Source organism: Corvus hawaiiensis, chromosome 1 (assembly GCF_020740725.1).
Source record: "Corvus hawaiiensis isolate bCorHaw1 chromosome 1, bCorHaw1.pri.cur, whole genome shotgun sequence".
NCBI classification, from domain to species: Eukaryota; Metazoa; Chordata; class Aves; order Passeriformes; family Corvidae; genus Corvus; species Corvus hawaiiensis.
Genome location: NC_063213.1, coordinates 374900 through 390604, shown reverse-complemented (window position 1 = coordinate 390604; position 15705 = coordinate 374900). Strand labels below are relative to the sequence as shown.

The window sequence follows — 15705 nt, the reverse complement described above, 5'->3', positions numbered from 1 at the left end:
AGCGGGGGGGCCTCCCCCGCCCGGGGCCGCCGGCCCGGACCCCGCCCGCCCCGGTGCGGTGCTGCGGGGCCGGAGGGGGGGCCAGGGGAGGGGGCCGGCGGAGCCGAGCCCCCCCGCTCTACCCGCCCGGTGCGCGCCGCGCCATCGGCCTTATTTAGTCACGGAGCGGCCGGGGGGGACCGAGCCCCCGCCCCGCGCGCTCGGCGCCGCTCGGAACAGCTCGGAACGATTCGGCTCCGTTCGGAACGGCCGGGCTTGAGCTGGGCTCGGATGGGCTCTGCCCGTTCGGCTCGGTTCGGAGGGGTTCGGCCCGGTTCGGCTGGGTCGGCTCGGCCCAGCCGGGTTCGGCTTAGCTCGGGCGGGCTCGGCTGGGTTCGGCGCGGTTCGGCTGGGCTGGGTTCGGCTGGGCTCGGCTCGGCCCCGCCCCCTTCGGCTGGGCTCAGGCGGGCGCGGCGCGGCCCGGCTCGGGCGGGCGGGCTGGGCTCGGTTCGGGCGGGTCCGTGGGCTCGGCCCGGCCCGGCGGGCGCTGCGTGTTGACAGCCGGGCCCGGGGCGGGGCCAGCGCGGCCGCAGCCAATGGCCGCGGGGGGGCCCGGGGACCCCCGCCCCGCCCCGCCCGGGGGCGCCCACGGGGCCCGCTGGCTCCGCCCCGCCGCGGCCCCGCCCCCAACAACGCCCACCACCCTCCGGGCCACGCCCCCTTCCCCGGGACCCCCCCAACACTCCGGGCCGCCGCCCCCCGACACCCGGGGGGACACGCCGGTCCCAGCCCCCCTTTGCAGCGAGGCCACGCTCCCGGACAGGTGGGACACAGGGACACGGGGACATGAGGACATGGGGACACGAGGACATGGGAACGCAGGAACATGGGGACACTGGGACATGAGGACACCTGGACTTGAGGACGTGGGGACATGGGAACACTGGGTTACCAGGACACCGAGACACTGGGACACGAGGACATGGGGACACGAAGACACCGAGACACCAGAATAAAGCACGGTGGGACACCATGACACTGGGGCATTGGGATATGGGGACACTGGCACACCAGGACACTGAGATACAGGGACAGTGGGAGACTTGGACATGAGAACATGGGGCCAGTGGCGCAGCAGCAAAGCTTCCAGGCACAGCCCCAGCTGGGTCCTGGTGGGAGCCTCCCAGCCCCAGTCCTGCCATCCCGGCCCAGCCTAATCCCCTTCCCAGTCTAGTTCCAGTATCAGCCCCAGTACCACTCCCAGACCAGCCCTTGTCCTAGGCCTGATCCCAGTCTAATCCTAATCTCTACCCAATCCTAATTTTAGTCTATGTCCTAGTTCTAGTCCCTGTCCCACTCCCAGTCCTGTCCAGTCCCAATCTCAGCCCAGACCTCATCTAGACCCCATCCAGTCTGGTTGTGGCCCCAGTCCCAATCCCAGTCTAGTCACAGTCCCAGTTAAATCCTAATCCCAGTCCCTTTTCCAGTCCAGTCCCAGTCCAGTTTGGCTCCAGTGCCAGTCCCCATCCAGTCCAAATCCCAGTTCCAGTCCCAGTTCCAGTTCAAACTCCAGTCCTAGTCCACTTCAAGACCAGTTCAGTTCCTTCAGAGTCCAATCCAATCCAATCCATTCCCAGTCCATATTTAGCCCAGTCCTGGTCCTAGTCGCAATCAAAGATCAGTCCAAGACCAGTCAGGGTCTCAGTGCTGTTCGAGTCCAGACCAATCCCAGTCCCAACCATGGTTCTGGTCTCGATCCCAGTCCCACTTCAGCCCAATCCAGTCCCACGTCTCTTCCAGTCCTGGTGTCAGCCCTGGTCAGAGCCGAGTCCAGGCCCAGGTCCCAGTCCCAGCTCAGCGCAGTTCCACTCCAGTCCCAGTCTCAGTCCCGATCCCGACGCTGCTCTGGATGCTCCCGGTCTCTGTCCCAGGTGCTGAAAACGGCGCCGGCCCCGACCCGGCCCCGCCGCGGGGCCCGACCGCAGGGACCGACCGGAGTGACCGGACCCGAATGGACCAACCGGACCCGAACGGCCCCGAATAGACGGACCGAACCAACTGGTCTGACCGGACTGACTTGACCAACCGGACCCGACCAGCTCTGACCAGTCCCGACCAGACCGACTGGACAGACCGGCTGCGACGGGCTTTGAAATGGCCCCGATGAACCCGAACGGACCCAAACGGGAGTGACTGGACCTGAATGGATCGACTGGGCCCGACCGGACCCAAATGGACTGACCGGACATAAATGGATTGATCTGACTGACCAGATCGACCAGACGTGAATGGACAGACCAGACCAACCGGAGCTCAGCCGAGCCGGGCGGGGGGGACTGTGGGGTACGGGACGGCCGTGGGGCGGGGGGGCTGTGGGGCGGGGGGGCTGTGGGGCTGGAGGAGGCCGTGGGGAAGGGGAGGCAGTGGATTTGGGGGGGCTGGGAGGCGGGGGGATGTGGGTGGGGGGCTGTGGCGTTGGGGGGTCTGAGAGGGCGGGGGGGGTCGAGCCCTGACCCTCAGCAGCCCCCGCCTGTCCCGCGGCCGAGCCCCGCCCCCCCGGGCAGGGCAGCCAATCGGGTGGGCGCTCTGTCGTGACGGACAGGCCGGCCCCGCCCCACGGCGCGTGGGGGCGGGGGCAGGGAACACCCCGGGGCTGGGGCGGCAACCCGGGAACCCCCGAGACGGGGTGATCGAACCCCACTCCGTGTCCCCCGGGGGTCCCTGCGGCACCCCCGCCCGGCTCTGCCCCCCACGCCGTGCCTCGGTCCCGCCGCGCGCCTCCCGGTTCCCCCCGCCCCGTTCTCCCCCCGCAGGAAGGAACCGCCGAGCCGGCACCGGGCGCGGTTTCCCGTCGCTGCGTGAGCTGCGGGCTGAGCCCCCTCCCGAACCTCCGGAGGGACCCACCCACCCGCACCGGGGGGACCCCGCACCCCCCCGACACCCCCCCGCACCCCAACAGCACCCCCGCCCCGGCTTCCCCCCCCCACCGCGACCCCCGCCCCACTCCGGGGTTACCGTAGGACCCTCCCCGCCGACAGCTGGGGTGAACCCCCCCCAACCCACGCGGCTTCCCAGGGTGCCCCCCGGGGACGGTCGAGGGGTGCACTCCCCCCTGCATAGTCCCCCCCCAGGGGTGCTCACCCGGGGGTCCCCGGGAGCGCCCAGCACATCAATGGCCGGAACTGGGTGGAAGCGGCGGGAAATGGAGGGGGGGGTCCCGCCGGACATCCGCCCCATGGCTGGGGGGCTGGGGGGGGGTCCGGGAACCCCCTGGAGCGCCCAACTGCCCAGTGCAAAGGCGGGAAGGGGCACAGTGTCCTGTGGCCGGGATGGGGGACCCTGCCACCACGGCGGCCTCCCGAGTGCTGTGTGTCCCCCATGGGTGCTGTGTCCTCCCTCTGGGTGCCATCGCTGCGTCCCCAGGGTGCCATGTCCACCCCAGTGCCATGTGTTTGTTCCCCCGGCGCCATGTGCGTCCCCCCAGTTTCATGTCCCCCGTGGGTGCCATGTCCCCTTCAGTGCTGTGTCCCCCCCGGGTGCCAGCTGTCCTCCCTCGGGGTGCCATGCATGCCCTCCAGTGCCATATATCCCCCCCAGTGCCATGTTCCCCCCCGTGCTGTGCCCCACCCGTGTGTCATGTGTGTTCCCAAGTCCCCCAAGGGCCATGTCCTCGCCATGAGTGTCGTGTCCCCCTCTCTGGGTGCCATCGCTCCCTCCCCATGGCCACGTGCCAGGGGGCCGGGGGTCACACTGGGTTCGACGCCCCCCGGTGGGGTCCCCGGTGTGTCCCACGCCGCGTGGCGGTGGCAGTGACGGTGGAGGTGGCGGTGCCCATTGTGCACGGGGCGGGGGCGTCGCGGCCTCGTCACCACTTCCCCGGGCTGTAGGAAGCGGGAAGCGGCCGCTCCCGGCTCAGTGGGGCCGCGATGGGGAACCTGCCGGGGGTCCTGTCCGGAGCCCCCCGCGCCTGCCCCGGCCTCGGCCTCTGCTCGCGCCCGCGCGGCCCCGCGCCCGAGGACCCCCCTGTCACCGCTGCCTCCGCCGCTGTCACCGAGCCCCCCAAGTAGGTGCCCAGGTGGGATGGACGGGGTGGGATACGGAGGAATGGAGTGGAAAGGACGGACAGGGCACCGGGGCACCGGCGCTCACCTGCCGCAGCTCCGAGCCTCGACGGGGACCCCCTCCTCCCTCACGGGGACGTTCGCACATGCCTGGAGCCCACCGGAGACGTGTCCCCGGCGTGGAGGTGTCCCCGGCGTGGAGGTGTCCCCGCCGTGGAGGCGTCCCTGCCGGGGTGGCTCGCATGGGTCACTGGGGCAGAACACGGAGCCCGCCGGCAGCAGAGCCCTGTGCGCATTGCCCGTGGCGTCGCGACAGTGTCTCCTGTCCCACGGCGTGGCCCCAGCAGCCCGTGGGACCCCCGGGGGTGCGCTGGGGCGAGCGGGATCTGGGGGCACATATGGGCACGTATGGGGAGGGGCGTATGGGGTCCGGTGGGGATGGAGGCGTAGGAACCCCCCAGCTCGGAGGAGACGGGGACGGGAGGGGGGTGTGTCCACCCCCCTCGGTGGCCCGGAGCCCGGTCTGACTCATGGCCATTGTTCACACTCACACGAGGGCCAGGAACGCCCCGCGCCCCCTCCATCCTCTGACCCCTCAACTTTTGACCCCTCCAACTCAGCCCTCCATATCTCGATCTCCCATTCCCTGACTTCCCAGCTCAGCTCCCCATCCCCTATTTCCCCTGCATCCCCTGATCCCCCCCAGCTCAGCCTCCCCAGTCTCTGCCCCCCCAGTTCAGCACCCCCATCCTCTGCGCCTCCTCACCCCCTGCCCTCCATTCCTTGCCACGCCCCGTCCCCACGAAGTTGACCCGAGGGCTCGAGACCCGCCCCCCCCCCCCGCCTCCAGCACCAGAAGTCCCCGGACCTCCCCCACTGCCCCCGCCACAGCCCACCCACTGCTCCCCTCCACCCAGTGCTCTCCTGTCGCCGTCCCCTCGGACAGGTCCCCGCACCCCGAGGCGGTCCCGGTGTCAGAGCCGCGGGAGCAAGTGCGGGGGAGGTGGATGGGTTTCTCCCCAAGTCCCCCGAGACCCCCGGCTGGGCCCCCCCCCCGCCCGGACAGGGCTCAGGGGTGTCCCGTGTCACCCTCCAGCCCTGCGCCCTCCTCCCCGGCGGAGCCCCCCCGCTTCGCTCGCCTGAAGAACTGGGAGACGGGGAGCATCAGCTACGACACGCTCTGCGCGACTGCGGGGCAGGTCCGGGGGGCGCGGGGCGCGGCTGAGGGGAGCGGGGATGGGGCACGGGAGTGGGGTGTGGGGCTGGCGGGGTGAGAAGAGAGGGCGCAGGGATAGCGGCAGAGGGCTGGGGGTGCAGGTTGGACTTGCATATTGGGGGGCTGCAGGATAGGAGGCAGATGGGGGGGCAAAGTCAGGGGGCGGGGCTGGGGGTGCAGGTTTGGGGGGTGCCGGGGTGACAGGCACGGGCGGGGCGGTGTGGAAGGGGATACAGGGACCGGGACGTCTGTCCCGGCGATCTGGGCAGCTCACCAGATCACCCCCCAGGAGCTGCCCTGCTCGGGGCAGCGCTGCCTGGGGTCCCTGGTGCTGCCGCGGCCGCTGCCTGCCCCCACCCCCGAGGGGACGCGACCGCCCGAGGAGCTGCTGGAGCTGGCCCGGGACTTCATCACCCAGTACTACGTGTCCCTGCGGCGGTGAGCGGGGACGGGACCCCCACAACAGACATGGGCACCCCCACAGCGGGCATGGGCGCCCCGCGGCCCCGGGGCACCCACAGCCCAGCCCCGGCCCTGTCCATGGCCCCATTTCCACCCCAGAGCACCCCACTGCCTCGCCCTCCCCTGCACCAAGGCACCCCACAGCCCCAGGGCACCCCATAGGCCCGCCCCTGCCCAAAACACCTCTATATCCCTATCCCTTTCCTGAGACACCCCAAAAACCCACCCCTGCCCCAAAGTATCCCCAGCCCCATCCCTGCCCAGAGCACTCCACATCCCCATCTGCACGCCAGGGTACCCCCATAGCTCCAGAGATGTCCTAGGGTGCCCCATATCCCCACCCCTGTCCCAAAGCACACCCATATCCCCATCCCTGCCCTGGGACATCCCATATCCCCATCCCTGCCTCAGAGCACCCCGCACCCCTGTACCTGCTGGGCCCCCGCCCCCGGGGCTGCCAGTGTCTGGGGGTGCTGGGGGGTGGTCCCAGTGTCCGTGGATGCTGAGGGTCCCCCTGCAGGGAGGACTCCCCGGCACACACGCAGCGGCTGCGGGAGGTGGCCGCCGACATCGCGGCTTCGGGCTCGTACCGGCTCCGGGAGCCCGAGCTGGCGTTCGGAGCCAAGCAGGCCTGGCGGAACGCGGCGCGCTGCGTCGGCCGCATCCAGTGGAACAAGCTCCAGGTGCGGCCCCACCCGCGGGACCCTCACCCACCACAGCCCACGGGGACACCAACACGGGAAGACCTCAAACTCCTGGGGACACCAAACCACAGGGACCCCAACTCCCCGCACAGGAATGCCACCCCATCTCACGGGCACCCACCAGGACCAACCCCCCCACGGTTACCCCCACGCCACGGGGACCCTCACACCATGTCCTGTGTGCTGCGGTGACCCCCACCCTACAGAGACCCTGCCTTGCACCTGTTCCATGGGGACCCCCAGCCCAGGGGAACCCCTCGGGAACCCCTGTCCTACGGGGACCCTGGTTCCGCAGGGAACTCCCACCCCAACAAAGACCCCATGCCACCGCCGCCCCATGGGACCCCTGTCCCAAGGGACCCCCTGGCCTGCAAATTCCCCAGGGGGACTCCCACCCCACCTGGCCCGCAGGGGTCCCCCACACCCCACCCTGTCCCTCCCGCAGGTCTTTGATGCCCGGGACTGCGCAGGGCTGGGGGAGATGTTCAGCCTCCTGTGCTCCCACATCCAGTTCGCCACCAACCGCGGCAACATCCGGTGAGAATCCCCCCGGCCCCCCCCGACCCCCGCGGCTGCAGGGTGTCCTGACGGCCCTCCCCGGCCCTCCCCTTCCCCCCAGGTCTGCCATCACCATCTTCCCCCCGCGGGCGCCGGGACGCGGCGATTTCCGCATCTGGAACTCGCAGCTGATCCGATACGCGGGGTATCGGCAGCCTGACGGCTCCGTGCGAGGCGACCCTGCCAATGTGGACATCACCGAGGTGGGGGAGCCCCTGCGCCCCCAGGCCCCCTCACCACCTCCCCATCCCTCCTCTATCCCCTCTCCATCCCCTGCTCAATCTTCCCTCCATGCCGCCCTCCGTCCCCACTTTATCTCTCCTCCATCCCCCTCCTCATACTACTCCGTCCACCTCTCCATCTCCCCTCCATTCCCCCGATCTCTGCACCCCCAAACACTTCCTGGTGGCCCTCCCTGACGCTTTCCCCTCCCAGCTCTGCATCCAACACGGCTGGAACCCCGGGGGGGGCCGCTTCGATGTGCTGCCGCTGCTGCTGCAGAGCCCCGATGAGTCCCCTGAGCTCTTCCCGCTCCCCCCGGAGCTGGTCCTCGAGGTGCCGCTGCAGCACCCCACGTGAGTGGGGCTGTGACCCCCCAGAATCCCTCTGGCCGCGGGACTCTCCCAATGCCCTGGGCTGAAGTCCCACGGGGTCACCTCGGGGGAGGGGATGGAGGCTGGGGAACCCCGCTGGGAACATGGGGCAGACATGGGTCTGATCCCATCCTTGATGGATACTGGGGTGCTGGGCTCGTCCCTGGCTGGGATACTGGGATGCTGTCCCCTTCCCCGGCTGGGATACCTGGTTGTTGACTCCCTCCCGGGCTGGATTCTGGACTATTGGGATGCTGATCCTCTCCCTGACTGAGCTATTGGTGTGCTGACCCCCTCTCCGGGTGGGATACTGGGACACAGGTGGGATTGGGGTTGGGTGCCCACACCGGGGGCCGCGGGGCCGCTGTGGGTCTGTGAGGGTGCGCCCACAGCCCTTCCGTGCCCCCCAGGCTGGAGTGGTTCTCGGAGCTGGGGCTGCGCTGGCATGCGCTGCCGGCCGTGGCCAACCTGCTGCTGGAGATTGGGGGTCTCGAGTTCCCCGCGGCGCCGTTCAATGGTTGGTACATGGGCACCGAGATCGGCTCCCGGAACCTCTGCGACCGCCACCGCTACAACGTGCTGCCTGTGAGCCCCCGGCCCCCCGGGACCCCACAGGGACAGCCCTCATACCCCACTGCAGTCCCCCCAGGATCCCTCCTGGGAGCCCCCTGCTACTCCCCAAGATTTCCACACTGGACCTCCCCGGAACCCCCCAGGGACCCCCACTGGGACCACTCTGGGACCCCCTTCAGGCTCATCCAGGGACCCTCACCAGAACCCCCCTGGGACTCCCACCGGGACCATGCTTGGGTCACCCCCAGGACCTCCCCCAGGAGCCCTCTGGTACCCCGAACAGGACACCACTAGGACCCCATCCGGGACCCCTCGGGGACCGCCTGGCTGACCCCCTGGCCAACCCTGCCTTGCTGACCCCCCACAGGAGGTGGCCCAGCGCATGGGGCTGGACACAGGGACAAGCTCATCCCTCTGGAAGGACCGGGCAGCCGTGGAGGTGAACGTGGCCGTGCTGCACAGCTTCCAGGTGGGACCCCTTCTGGGCCCCCCAGTGCTGGGAGCCCCACACTGCTGGGCCATAGGAACCCCACATCCCTGCACCCCCCATCCCCATAAATGGTCCAAGTACCCATTGCCCCCCTGTCCCCGCAGGTGGCCCAGGTGACCATCGTGGACCACCACGCAGCCACCGAGTCCTTCATGAAGCACCTGGCGGCGGAGGGGCGGGCGCGGGGCGGGTGCCCTGCGGACTGGGCCTGGATCGTGCCCCCCCTCTCGGGCAGTCTCACACCTGTCTTCCACCAGGAGATGGTCAACTACCACCTGAGCCCCACCTTCCGCTACCAGGTGGGACCCCTGCCCCACACATCCAACCCCGTGGCTCCCCAGCCCCTCTGCCCCCCTCCCAGGGCTGGAGGTGCCAGAAGCAGCGGCTGGTGCTGCAGCCCCAGGTCACTGAGACCCTCGGTCAGCTGGCACTGACCCCCCTGGATCCCCGAGGACTTTCTGGGACTCCCCCAGGCACTGCAGATCCCTACGGAACCCCCAACCCTCTGCGTCACCCTCCATCGGCATCTACCCCACGGCTGCCCCCGGGACACCCCACAGCACCCCCTGAGCACCCTCTGGGACACCCCCAGCACCCAGTTGAGGGTCTCCCTCAGCCCCTCTGGGAGTCCTCCAGCCCCCCTCGAGCCCCCATGACCCCCAGTTCACTTTCTGGTACCAGGCGGGTCCAGCCCCACAGACCCCCAACACCTCTTCCCCACAGCCACCCCCCCTCCTGCTCCCCAATCCCACAGACCCCCAACCCCTCTGCCTCACAACTCTCCCCCCACGGCCCCTCTGCCCCACAACCGGCCCCTTCGCGCCCCACAGCCGGACGCCTGGAAGGTTTACGTGTCCAAAGGCACCACTGTCACCCGGAGAAAGACCTTCAAGGAAGTGGCCAAGTAGGTGAACCCCATGATCCTGGGGATCCCCTGGGAGTTCTGGGATCCCCTGGGAATCCCATGCTGATCCCATGGTGGCCCTGGGGATCCCACAGCGCTGTCAAGATCTCGGCCAAGCTCATGGGACACGTGATGGCGCGACGGGGTCAAGGCCACCATCCTCTATGCCACGGAGACTGGGAAATCACGGACTTACGCTTGGAATCTGTGCCAGCTCTTCCGACGGGCATTTGATCCCAAGGTTTGGAGGAAAAAGGGGGAGAACTGGGACAGCTCCCCTCACCCACCTCCCCCCATGGGGCCAAAGGCCAAATGCCCTGTGGCAGGGGTTTGGGCGAGGGGAGGCGCCAGGTGCAGCTCTGTGGAGGGATCCTAATCCTGGGATTCCATGAAGGTGCTGTGCATGGATGAGTATGATGTGGTGGCCCTGGAGCATGAGACCCTGGTCTTGGTGGTCACCAGCACATTTGGGAATGGAGACCCTCCAGAATGTGCTGAGGTAGGGATGGGATGAGAGGAGGATGCAATGGGGATGGGGATGGGGATGGGGATGGGGATGGGGATGGGGATGGGGATGGGGATGGGATGAGATGAGATGAGATGGGATGAGATGGGATAAGATGGGATAAGATGGGATGGGATAGGGAGGGGGATAAAGATGAAGTTGGGGTTGGAGATGGGAGGGGAGTGAGATGGACATGGGAGGAGATGGGATGAGTATGGGGTGGGGATGGGATGTGGGAGTGACATTCTGCCCCCCACAGAGCTTCTCCAAGGCACTGATGGAGATGACATCGCCCTACACTGGCACCTCCCAGGTGGAGCCGCCCATGTGAGCACCCCGGGGGTCCTGGGGGGTCTCCACTGGGGCCGGGGCAGGATCCCCCCTCACCGTCCTCACCCTCCTAACCCCCCAGGAGCTACAAGCTGCGGTTCAACAGCGTCTCCCAGTCCGACCAGCTCGTGTCCTCCTGGAAGAAGAAGCGGCGGCAGCTGAGCAACACAGACAGTGCGGGAACCTTGGGAGCCCTGCGGTACCGAGGCCACGGGGATGGGCATGGGATGGGCATGGCCACAGGGACAGAGCATGGCCATGGGGATGGGGATGGGCATAGAATGGGCACGGGATGGGTACTGGGATGGGGTTCTCAGCCTGGGCATGTTGGGAGTCCTGTGGTACCGAGGCCACACGGATGGGCATGGTCATGGCCGTGGGAACAGGGATGGGGTGGGGTCCTTGGCCTGGGCACGCTGCCCTGCTGGGGCTTGGGGCTCACACCGGCACTGGCAGCTCCAGCCCCGGCTGCCCTGCAGATGTGGGAGGGGCAGGAGCTGCCCCCGAGGTCCCCAACCCTGACCCCCTCATGTAATGGCCTGACCCCTCTGGCTTTGGGGACCCCCCACACTGCGTCCCCCCCCGGTTGGTGGTGTTCAGGTCGGGGTCCTGGGCATACCCCCACATTCCTGGGGACCCTCACCCCCCCTTCTCCCCCCAGGTTTGCGGTGTTCGGGTTGGGGTCCCGGGCATACCCCCACTTCTGTGCCTTTGCACGGGCCGTGGACACGCGGCTGGAGGAGCTGGGGGGGGAGCGGGTGCTGCCCCTGGGCGAGGGCGACGAGCTGTGCGCCCAGGAGGAGTCGTTCCGCACCTGGGCACGCCAGGTGTTCCAGGTACGGGGCTGGGGGGGCTCAGGATCCGTTCTGCACCTGGGCACGCCTGGTCTGCCAGGTCCGAGGGTTGGGGGGCACACACAGGCCCCCCTGATCGGCACCCACTGCACCCCCCCCGTACCCTCAGGCTGCCTGCGAGACCTTCTGCGTGGGGGACGGCACGGGGGGCGCCGAGGAGCTGTTCGCCCCGCCCCAGGGCTGGAAGCGCCAGAGGCACCGGCTGGTGCCACAGCCCCAGGCCACCGAGACTCTGGCCGGTACCGACTCCTCCGGGACCCCCCCCCCCGACCCCTGCGGGACCTCCCTGTGTCACCTCGCACCTGTCACCGGCATCTGCCCCGTGTCCCCCGGGACACCCCATAGCACCCCCCGAGCATCCTGGGGGATCCCCTCGCACCCCCCCCCAGGGACTCGTCCAGCCCCCTCATGACCTCCCCAAGACCCTTTGGTTCCCCCAGCCCTCCTGTCACCCCATGAGTCCCCAGCCCCCGTGCTCCTCCGTGTCCCCCCAAATCCCTGCTCCTTCCCAGCCCCTCCGTGTCCCCTCGTGGCCATCCAGTCCCTCCAGTCCCCCTATGACCCCTCAGCCCCCCATGTCCCCCAGCCCTACATGTATCCCTGTGTCCCCATGTGTCCCCAGCCTCCCGTGTCCTCCTACAACCACCCGTGACCACCAGCCTCCCGTGCTCCCCTAATCCTCCGTACCCTCCCCTGCATTCCGTGTCCCCACTTCCCCCATGATCCCCCCGCGCCCGCCAGGACTGTCCCAGCTGCACAAGCGCCAGGTGTTCCCCTGCTCGGTGCTGTCTGTGGAGAACCTGCAGAGTGAGGAGTCCAGGTGAGATCCCCCCGCGCAGGGACCCCCACCTCCCACCCCACCCACCCCCGGGATCTCCCGTTCCCCTCCACTCCCGGGACTCCGGGGTCCCCCCATCCCGCGGACACCCCCCACTGCCGGGACCCGCGGGACCGCTTTCCCCCTATCCCGTGTCTGCCCCACCTCGTCCCGCGCTGACCCCTCCTGCACCCCGCTGACCCCTCGCCCCTCCCGTCATTCCAGGCCCCCCTCACCGCTGCCCCTCCCGCACCGTGGCACCCTCCACCCCCGCTGTCCCCCTTGCACCCCCAAAGCCCAGACCCCCCGTTCCCCCAGTCCCCCCCGCTGACCCCCCGTGCCCCCCAGCCGGCAGACGCTGCTGGTGCGGGTGGGCTGCGCAGAGCAGGGGGGGCTGCGGCACCTGCCCGGGGACCACCTGGGCGTGTTCCCCGCCAACCGCGAGGAGCTGGTGCGGGGGGTCCTGGAGCGCGTGGAGGACCCCGCCGCCCCCCGAGCAGCCCCTGGGGATGGAGAGCCGCGACGGGGACCCCGCCGGTACGGAGGGGGCACGGGGAGGACTGGGGGAGAACCTGCCGGTATGGAGGGCACGGGGGGGATTGTGGGGGGACCCTTCGGTACCGGAAGGGGACAGGAGGGGGTCCCGCCGCTACGGACCGGGGAAAGATGGAGAGGGGCTGAGACTTGGGAAGAGAAAGAGGAAGGGGCTGGGGAAGGGAATGGGAAGGCGCTCGGACTTGGCTGGGTGGGAAGAAGAAGGAAAAGAGGAAGGGCCTTGGGAAGGGCACAGGACAGAAGTGAGCGCCCCGATCCCCCCATCCCCAGGTGGGTCCACCCCCGGGCCGTGCTGGGTGCCGCAGGACCGGCTGCCCCCCTGCACCCTGGCCCAGGCTCTCACCTTCTACCTGGACGTGGCGGCCCCCCCGACCCCCCAGTTCCTGCAGCTCCTGGGCTCGCTGGCCCGGGACCCCGCGGAGCGGGAGCGGCTCCAGCGCCTGGCGCAGGTGAGGGGGAGTGGGGTGGGGGGTCACCACCCGGAGAGGGGCGGGGGGGTACTGGGGTACTGGGGTGCTGGGTTGTTGACCTCCCCCCGTACTGGGATGCCGGTTACCTCTCTGTCTGGATACCGGGATGCTGATCCCTCCCTCACCGGATACTGGGATGCTCCCCCACCCCGGGTGGGTGCTGGTCCCCTTGGTCGGTGTGCCAGGCACGGGGGGGCCCGGGGGCCGGGTGTGGGATCCCCGCTGTCCAGCCTTGTGCCCGCAGGACGCTCGGCTGTACGAGGAGTGGAAGTGGTTCCGGTGCCCGACGCTGCCGGAGGTTCTGGCCGAGTTCCCGTCCGTGGCTCTGCCGGCCGCGCTGCTGCTCTCCCAGCTCCCACTGCTCCAGCCCCGCTACTACTCCATCAGCTCCGCGCCCGGCGCCCACCCGGGCGAGATCCACCTCACCGTGGCCGTCGTCACCTACCACAGCGAGAGTGAGCGGGGGCAGGGGCGGGGCCGGGCGCAGTCGGGCACCTCCAGGGCACCTTCAGGGTTTCCAGCATTTCTCCAGTGTCCCCAGAGCATCTTCAGGTCCCCCCATTCTCCAGCCCTGCCCGGGCACAGAGGAGTCGCCAGTCCCTGCGGGAGGCTCTGTGAGGGGCTGCCTTTGGGGGTGCCACCTGCCGCACCCCCACCAGCCCCCTCTGGTCCCCACAGACGGGCAGGGTCCCCTCCACTACGGCGTCTGCTCCACGTGGCTGGCGCGGCTGCAGCCCGGGGACACAGTGCCAGCCTTCATCCGGGGGTAAGGGATCACCTGTCCTCCCGCATGTGTCCCCCGCCTGCCATCCCTCTCTGTCCTCCTCAGATGCTCCCCTACACGTCCCCTGCCTACCCCTATTCCCCCCAACCTACCCCCCGCCTGCCCTCCCCCCATTTCCCGACAGCTCAAGGGCCCCCAGTGACCCCCGACTGCTGCAGGGCCCCCTCGTTCCGGCTGCCGCCCGCCCCTGACACCCCCTGCATCCTCGTGGGCCCCGGCACCGGCGTCGCGCCCTTCCGCAGCTTCTGGCAGCACCGGCTGCACCTGCTCCGCGCCGGAGGTGGGGACAGGGGACAGGGCTGGGGACATGGGGACACGGGGGGCTGGGGATGGGGGGCAGGGGGCGATGGGGGGGGGCCAGGGACAGGGGGATGGGGAAACAGTGACATGGGGAAGGGGACATGGGGACAGGTGGTTGGGAGGATCTGGGGACGGGGACTGGGAGCTGGGGATGGGAGGGATGCGGGGGTGTGGGGCATATGGGGACATGGGCACAGGGACACAAGAACATGGTGGCACTGGGAGGCAGGACAAGAGATGGGGACAGTGAGCAAGGGGTTGGGGACGTGGGGACATGGGGAAGGGATGGAGACTGGAGACGTGGGGACATGGGGATGGGGAGATGTGGGGACAGGGGGGGCTGCAGGACAGGGGTGAGCGGGGCTGTAGGGACGTGGAGTGTGGGGACACGAGGACATTGTCCCCCTGCAGGTGGCCCCCTGGGCCCCATGGTGCTGGTGTTCGGGTGCCGCTCATCTGCCCTGGACCACATTTACCGAGAGGAGATGGAGGAGGCGCGGGAGCAGGGGGCCCTCAGCCAGGTGCTCACGGCCTTCTCCCGTGAGCCCGGGACCCCCAAGGTGTGACGGGGACAGGGGTGGGATGGGGATGGGGACTGAGACCGGGATGGGATGGAGACAGACTGGGATGGGCTTGGAGCTGGGGAGGGAGGTATGATGGGGACAAGGACAAGGTGAGGATGGAAATGAAGGGGACAGGGATTAGTGGGGGACACTAAGCCAGCGATGGAGATGAGGGGGCTGGGGACACGGACAGGGACAGCACACAAAGGATCAGGGCAAGGATGGGAACCTGGGGACAGGTTGGGTGGGTGCAGGATGCCATCGTCCCTGTGTGTCCCCAGACGTACGTGCAGGACGTGCTGCGGGCGCAGCTGGCGGCCGAGGTGCACCAGGTGCTCTGCCAGCACGGGGGCCACATGTACGTGTGCGGGGATGTCACCATGGCCACCGAGGTGCTGCAGACCGTGCAGCACATCCTGGCCCAGGAAGGCAACATGACACTGGGGCAGGCGGGGGACGTCATCAGCGAGCTGAGGGTAAGGGCTCGGACACGGGGACACCACAGGGGACACACCTGTGGACACACGGGGGACACCGGCCCCGGCCCTGACACCTGTCCCGCAGGACAAGAACCGCTACCACGAGGACATCTTCGGGCTGACGTTCCGCACGCAGGAGGTGGCCCTGCGCATCCGCAGCCAGTCCTTCTCCCTGCAGGAGCGGCGCCCGCCGGGCCCGGCGCCCTGAGCGCGGGGACGCGGGGGTCCCTGTGGCTGCGCCCCCGTCCCGCCACCCCCCAGTAAAGGTTTAGTTTTGATACCCCCGGCCCCACACTTCGGCTCCCGCGGTGGCACTGGAGGCTTGGGAGCTGGCACAGGGCAGGATGGGCTTTGTGACACTGCTGGGGGCACCTGGCCACCCTCCAGACATGAGGGGTGGGAAATGGGGGGCAAAAGGACACAGCCACGGTCCTGTGGCTCTGAGGGGTGGGAAACGGTGGGAGGGGGCCACAGCCATGGTCCTGTGGCTCCCACTTGTGTGGCTGCA

General features: G+C 69.2%; 1 protein-coding gene across 1 annotated transcript; it reads left to right on the top strand.

Moving 5' to 3' along the window:
* The first annotated feature begins 3869 nt into the window (after window positions 1-3869).
* Window positions 3870-15491, top strand: NOS3 (nitric oxide synthase 3). Its single transcript, XM_048295374.1, is given in 28 exon segments — window positions 3870-4042; window positions 5137-5239; window positions 5546-5694; window positions 6239-6401; window positions 6868-6959; window positions 7042-7183; window positions 7416-7555; window positions 7984-8158; window positions 8514-8615; window positions 8741-8935; window positions 9467-9540; window positions 9636-9684; window positions 9686-9781; window positions 9935-10039; window positions 10305-10372; window positions 10458-10574; window positions 11037-11211; window positions 11339-11468; window positions 11971-12049; window positions 12395-12527; window positions 12529-12583; window positions 12872-13050; window positions 13316-13526; window positions 13750-13837; window positions 14014-14135; window positions 14567-14715; window positions 15000-15194; window positions 15283-15491. Coding segments are annotated over 28 exon segments (3546 nt in total). The 5' UTR covers window positions 3870-3905; the 3' UTR covers window positions 15406-15491.
* Window positions 15492-15705: the final 214 nt, after the last annotated feature.